Source organism: Parasteatoda tepidariorum, chromosome 3 (assembly GCF_043381705.1).
Source record: "Parasteatoda tepidariorum isolate YZ-2023 chromosome 3, CAS_Ptep_4.0, whole genome shotgun sequence".
NCBI lineage: Eukaryota > Metazoa > Arthropoda > Arachnida > Araneae > Theridiidae > Parasteatoda > Parasteatoda tepidariorum.
In genome coordinates, this window is record NC_092206.1 from 32871373 (window position 1) to 32879072 (window position 7700).

The 7700-nt window shown below is 26.1% G+C and overlaps 1 protein-coding gene across 2 annotated transcripts in view; it reads left to right on the forward strand.

Moving 5' to 3' along the window:
• The window catches only part of LOC107441269 (lachesin), a 195543-nt gene extending 188248 nt beyond the window's left edge, over positions 1 to 7295 (forward strand). The window contains exons 7-9 of one of the 2 annotated variants that reach the window (XM_043039280.2): positions 140 to 190; positions 2078 to 2167; positions 5904 to 7295. In XM_043039280.2, the coding sequence (XP_042895214.1) occupies positions 140 to 190; positions 2078 to 2167; positions 5904 to 5986 (224 nt within the window). In that variant the 3' untranslated portion in view covers positions 5987 to 7295. The remainder of the gene's footprint in view (positions 1 to 139; positions 191 to 2077; positions 2168 to 5903) is intronic. The other variant, XM_043039282.2, reaches the window with a different exon arrangement.
• The last annotated feature ends 405 nt before the right edge of the window (positions 7296 to 7700 follow it).

Genomic DNA, 7700 nt, shown 5'->3' on the forward strand with positions numbered 1-7700 from the left:
TTATTCGGTGAAGTCACCTTTTAACTAAAAAGTATATATGTATATATATATATATATAAATTTTTCATTTATATTTGTTTAGAAAAAAAGACTTTTTCCTATCAAAATAGCACTGACAAAAGTTAACATTTCTTTTCAGATATATCAGACTCATCAAGCACAACAACAACAAATCTTTATCCTGCAGAAGGTAAAGTTACATTCTCCCTTTTTATTAAACAATGTTTTTAATATTCCTACATTATGTGTTTCAAAAACATGCTGCATAAACATTACATAGTATGTAATAATGCTAAAGGGTCTTATTTCTTTATTCTTTCCGTATTTTTTCTCTTCACAATTGCTTCTTATTAAATTAGAGTCTTTCTCTTCTTAATGAAATTGAGAAACGATGATATTTTCTAGACATTTAATTTTTATTTACTCTATACCGTGATATCTAATTATGTATTTTTTCAACAGAAAATCATAAGCAAAAATTGCTTTTATTCACTTAAATTAATAATATTAATTAAATTGAGTGATAAATTACTTTAATCACTTTAAATGAAAGAAGGAAATTTAAAGAAACACAAATAGAATTTTGCTAATGATAGAAGTATGAAAAAAATGGACGAAATGGTTATTGTTATTGATTTAAGATAAGTTCATATTAAATTTTTATTTCAGCAATCCTAGTTCGTTGAACAGAAATATATATGTAAATATTTTTGTGAATTTTTTACATTAAGGCTTCATTATTATAATACTCATTAAGGCCTCTCATTTCAAGGATTTTCCATAATATTTACTTTTTTTAAAGAATACTTAGTAACTAATCTTTGAGCTGTTATGTATTTACTATATTTAACACGAACAACATATTTTGAATCAAAAGATAGCAATATTTGTTTCGAATTAAATCTGCCTTTAGCTAATTAAATATTTTTTTTTATATTGTGTAATATTAAACTTAGAAGTGAATTAATTTGGAAAAAAAATCTGTAATAAAAATAACTTATAATAGGGAATTTTTCAAAACTTCATATTTTTAATTAAAAATTAATTTTATAAGTTAGTAAAAAGCAAAAGCTTAAAAAAGTTGGCTACAATTTTATTTAGTAGTTAGAAAGATTATGACCTGCAAAATAAGTCTTTCTTTTCAAGAACACTTTTTTTGTTAGTTTGGAGTCATTATGTAGTAGAATGTAGTGCCATCATGTGTCTAAGTGCACCAATATAAGTTTATTAACTTTTTACCCGTAACTCAGTATTAAAAATTACGTTAATCATGAATTTTAATTATCAAATAGAAAGCATATTTTTAATTTACATTTTGATATGTTTTCCAAACGTAGCTTCATAAAATTTCAAAAAATATGATGCTTGGAATATTGTTAATTTTATATTTTTGAAAAATATCGTGAGATGAAATACATTTGCCATTCGAAAACATTAATTTACGTAAAATTATATAATTTTATGAAGGACTATTTTCGCGATATAATAAATACACTCATTTTTCTGATTATTCCATTTAGTGGATTTGATACCAAAAAGGAGACCATTCGTCTCCATCTTTTAACAATGCCATCTATCGATATAGTAAAGTAAATCTGTTAATTTCAATTTTTAATTAAATATCATTGAATATAATATACATAAATATTCCATTAAACGTTTGAAGAATTGCGTTGATATCTAAAGTACATCGCAATGATCTTAATGATTGTAATTCAGAACAAAAACGTAGCAAATAGCTATACTGATGTCTTTGAAATTTAAAATATTCTCAGAAACGCTTTATTTATTGCCTTAAATAATGTATTGTAATATTTACTTCAACCAAATTATTTGAATTTCTGAGACGCTAATGTAAAATAGCAAGCATATTTCGAGTTCGAAAATTCGCACTGATTTTTAAATTGAATAGTTAAATTATGAATTTAAAGTGAATATTCTATAAGACAGCTGCGTTGGTAAATCGGTTTAATAAAGAATAAATGCTATGTATTAATCATAATGTGGTATTAATTAATTTAGCTAATTTTGACTACCAGATTTGTTTGTAACCATATTAATATGCTATGGTTTTCAGACACAAATTCACAACTACAGGATGGAATTTTAAAAAGCCAAAGAAATGCACACAACCAATCATACTCATATCCACCTGCCAGTGCACAAGGTATTTGAAGTATTTTAACTGCTCATCAACGTCTCTTTATTTTAAAATTCGAAATCAAATTATTTTTGACGTACAAAATGTTATTACTATTTACCCTATGAGTCTCATTTTATTCGTACGCCAAAGTGATAAATAAGTTTTATTTTGTAATAAAATATATATATGTTTTTAATATATGAATTTAAATTGGAAGCAAATAATACTTAAATTACTTTAATGCTTCTTTAGGGCATGATAAAGAAATAACGTATCTTAAATACCTTCATATTCTAGAAAATGTCTTTGATATTTAATTTTTTGAAGTAGTATATCTCTTTAACATCATGAATTTGAACTAAAAATAAAATGTCAATATTGGAAAATAAAAAAAAGTTAAATAGCATTGCTTTTTCAAATAGATTTAAAATTGTTTAAGAAATGCAGTTTGAAACATTACATATCAAAGCGTTCAAGAAAATGCCTCCATTCAAAATAAATAAATAAATATTATTTTTTAATTATTTATTTAATTAAAAAAAAGATAATTGATTTCAATGCAGCACGATTAGCTTCTTTTAGCAAAATTTTCCGAAATTTTTGAAATATATTCTAGAGAATAGAATAGAGAATTAGAGAATTCATGCTTCTGAGATGCGAAAAGAATCCCATGAATGAAAAGCTCAACGCGTAAAATTTGTACATGGACTATTAAAAGCTCTAATTTACCAAATTTACAAAATTTAATGGGGGTTAAAATCAAGTTACTTTTTTAAAAATTGTATATTGAATGAGATATTTCTGAGGAATTTCTGATGATTTTTTTGCAATATTTTTATTTCCTGAAACAGTAAAATACGAAATTGGCAAAGGGACTCATGCGGCATAACCGTGACACGGAATGACGCTATTCACGGTGGTAATTAAATTGTCATTGTATATTTTGTCCCAAATTTCTTCGAACTTTGATTCTATCTACGATGATCGGATATGATTTGAAATTCATAACTTTATCAACTTTCATCATTTTTTCATCAAGTCATCACACAAATCCTCAAATCTGTGCGGAATTCTATATCTTTCACATGTTCTTGCTAACGTCCCAAGACGAATGTGAGGTGTGACAGACGTGAGGTGTCTTTTGAGCTACCAGTAAAAGAACTCTTCAGTTTATCTCGAATTAAAGCATATTTAACGCTTTCGCATAATATGCATCCTGTGAAAATTCAAACTTGAGCTGTTGTACTAAACTGTCTGCTAAATTTTTCAAGCAGTCTTCTGCAAAACGAGGGGAAGTGAATTCCACTCTTGTCAAAAATTCTTTTCAAAACAAAATAGCCACCACTCATATAAAATTTCCTGTTTATTGTAATCTAAAGGCCTTGGATGTTTTTAGCGTTTAAAGTTTTGATCTGTAAACAAAACTACAAACGTATCACTATGTATTTGGATTCGGAAGTAATCTTCAATGCAATGATTTGGCAGACAATCAAAGAATGATAAGAGTAAACGCTGGGAAATTTGCTAGTCATATTTCATTTAATGTAAACCTATGTGAATATCTTTTTATCCAACAAGAGTTGTCGCCGTAACTCTTCTTTTTGAAATTGTTTCTGTTTTCACGGGCTTTGAACAAATTCTGGTACTTTTCATCATCACATTATGTTTGTTACCTTTCTTTAACGTTTACTGATGCCTCGCCTATTATGTTGGAACACTCAAACTCCTCAATTCTATTTTATGAGTAACTACGTTTGTTAATTTTTAAGATTTCACTAAATTCTTTGAGGCCTTCTGGTTGGGGGCAGGGAATCTTTGGATCTTCGTACGCGCGGAGCCCAACCTACATCAACCAGGGTTTTCCCTGGAGTTGCTTCTGCTTTCCTTGCCCGTTTTCCCGACGTGTTGTCATGAATCGCCACCAAGCCTACCTTTTTGAATCCTCTTTTTCTTTTGCTGAGAGGTCACGTGCACGCACTCAGAGTCTACAGTATTCTCCGGATGTGCCCTCACGGGTGGCGGGACGGGGTTAAGCTGTGATCCAACAAGAGTTGGATCACAGCTTAACGTAGTTTTTTTGACAGAATTAAAACTATTATTACTTTTGAGAGAAATGGAGATGGGGCATAAAAATTCGAAAAAAAACTCACGTGTCATATGTTAGTTCACATGCCACTCTCGGAAAATAGTGCTTTTCGACTAACGATTATTTTTTGCAACTCCCTACTGCATACCTAAATTGACTGACATTCGAAATTTCACATTTTAAGTAATAGTGGGCATATAATTAGGTTAATTGTTTGTTATTTTGTTTCTAAAAAATATTGAAGTATTATGAAACTAAATATATACTTTTAGTTTTAATAATAGAAAATAATAATAATAGTTGAAGACGAATAAAACTTGAAGACATGCATGGAAAAATATAAAAAAAATTTTATCAAGTAAATACTATTTCTGTTTAAATTCATTTTCATACATTACTAAAATAAGAAAAAAATATTTGATTCAATTTCTATTTTTAATTTTTTTTACATTATTTTATATTATTTAAACAACATAGAATTATGAATACCTATTTTTGCTCATTAGAGACAGGAGTAAAAATATATTTCATCACGATTTTTTTATAAAGTTGAATTTTCTGACTCTTCAACTTATTTACCAGAAATAAGGAAAACTAATTTTATGAATGTTTAACTGGACTTACTTTTAAAAAATTAAAGTCAAATTGCATTTAAATTATATTTAATTAGTTTTATTTACGCTCATCTTTTGTAATGTGAAAATTTGTGATATTTATAAACATTATTTAAATTAGACTCATTTCTAAAGAGAGATAAGAGTTAGTTTACATTTTTTATCGTATATTTAAATACATAGCCGCTATATATTTCTTTTTCCACACAATTTAATTTTTTTCATTAATATTTCTTTTTTGGTTTAATTTTAGCTTCTATATTCCATATGTGGGTTAGTTAAAAATAAATATTATTAAAACAATTTTAATTACTATTTTGTTATGGAAAGATACTATAATATTTCGTATCGTAAATAATGAATTGAACAACAAAATGGAGCTCCTTTTTTATGAATCAAATTATCTGTTGCTTTTGCTTTTTTCTGAAATTAAACACTTGATTTTTTTTCAATATTTTCTTTTAATTGCCATATTTTCACCATTTACATTTTTCGTTTAACTTTCTATTTTATAGCTATTTTCATTCAAAAGAATATTTTTCGTTAATTATTTCTGAACCTTCTTTAAAAAAATTATAACAAATTCATTTTTTAAGCGTATATTGATTAAAAAGGTTAAGACACACTGATATCATGTAAGGAAATAATCTGCTAAAGTCAGAAAACAAAACTAAGCAAGTAGACTTTTGTAAGATAAAAAACGAAAGAAAGTTTTGTTTAAAATTTTAAGAGGAACAATTATTGAAATACAGATAAAAAGACATACAAAAAGTAGCAAAACACGCAAATTGTACTTTAAAAATAGTGCATTCTTTATTTCGTAGCAATATATTTTTTAGATTAAAATAACAATGTTTAATATATACGATAATAAACTCTATATGCACATATAATGGATACTAGTTATTTAATAAAATCATTCAATTGAATATATTTACAATATAATCTTACATTTTGAAATATGTGCATATCTAAAGAGCTTAAAAGGAATAGAATGTTTTATCAATTCATGTTAATTTATTTTAATAAAATTCAAATTTCATACAAATCCTCTTTACAGATACAATATTCAGCGATACAGTTGCAGTTCTCCCATCATTTACTGTAATAACCATTATTCTGTATGCTCTGTCCGTCGTTTGATGTATATGTTTGATGTATATGTGACGACAGTCGAAACGCTCAATACACAAATAACACTATAGTGTTCAAGAAGATTGGATACGATATTGAACAATCTTCCAATTATGGTGCAGAAAAATCGAAAACATATTCATTGTTGCCAAAGAATGCTGAGAAACTATACTGTTTCATATTGTGTTGAAAATATGAACAAGTGCTCATTCGAAAATATTTGTTTGTTTTTAATATTACTTTATAAACTTTTTAATACTTAAGTATATTTTGATTAATTTAAATTATATATATATATATCTATATATATATAATCGTCCACTGCTACATTAAACGATAAAATATCATGTTATATCATGTTTTCGTATAAGTTACGAGGAAATTGAAATTTAATTATAAGAAATAATCTTTGTATTGCTTGATTTTCAATACAAAATAAAACGTAAGTTGCATTAGTCATAAATTGAATCCGAAATTCGTCGCTAAGCATATCACCTCTATAAAATTGACATTTTATTAAAAAAATCTTTCTGAAACAATGTGATGACAATTCTTTTTCTAGAAAAATTTCTATCCTTCTTTGATTTATGTTTTCTAATAAAGTATCTTCGATTGTTATTCTCAATCAAAAAATAAATGAAATAAATTCGAGTATATTTTATTTGATGGAGTATTTGTATGAAACATATCATTGCAGAAAGAGAAGAGGTTCTGATTTTTCTTTGAGTTCATTAAAATTACTTAATAAAAATTTCCAAAACACACTGTTTTTATGCCCTTGGAAATAACTATTTATAATATGAATTCAACAAGTTTTATAATTACTATATTTTTTATAGTTTTTTTAACTCCCTAAATTTTTTCTGAAAGCAGTTTGTAAGAAAAATAATATAAATAAACATTATTTTCATGTATTAAGAAGATCTGGAATAATAAGAATTGGCAAGAAGCAAGATGCTTTTAACTAATTTATTACCAAAAAGAAGGTATGCCCATCTCAGCCAAAATATTGTTATTTTACATAGTTGTACAATATTATTAAAAATAATCACATTTTAGAATGTATTTGTTTTAAAGTTGGATTGTAAAATTCAAAGAAATGTATTTGATCATTTTTTAAAATTACTGCGAGAGGAAAATATTAGGCACTATAATTTATACAATATGATAAAGTGGTTTTGCCTTTTTAATGCTTAAGTGCATCAGTACTCTATTGTTATAACGAATTCTTGCTTAATTACTTAAAATTAAAAGTAGTAAAAAAAGTAAATTTAATTTATGGAAAACAACTCCAAGAATCTTCTAATGTGGATTACATTTAATCTGTAATTAAAATAAAAAATCAGCATTCAGTAATGCCATTCACTGGAAATCTATTTATGTACCATGTTTTATATATTTTCTAGCTTTTAAACATATCCTGGGATTTTTTTTAAATTCTACTTTAGATTATTTTTATTAACACTTTAAGTAATGCATTACTTAGTATTCCAGGTTGCTTCTGCTTTTGGCAGTGAAAATGATAAAGGTTTTCTACACGTGCATTGATTGCTGTCAGTTTAATTTTTTTAAAACTTATTTTACAAATTTCATTATTTTTTTAATTGGCTCAAACTTCTCAGCAAAATATTCGAAGTAATTATTGCATACAATCCCTTTGGACTTCAGTTTATGTTTATGTTGCATAAATAATAATTATATTACCATGAAGTTATTACTGCAT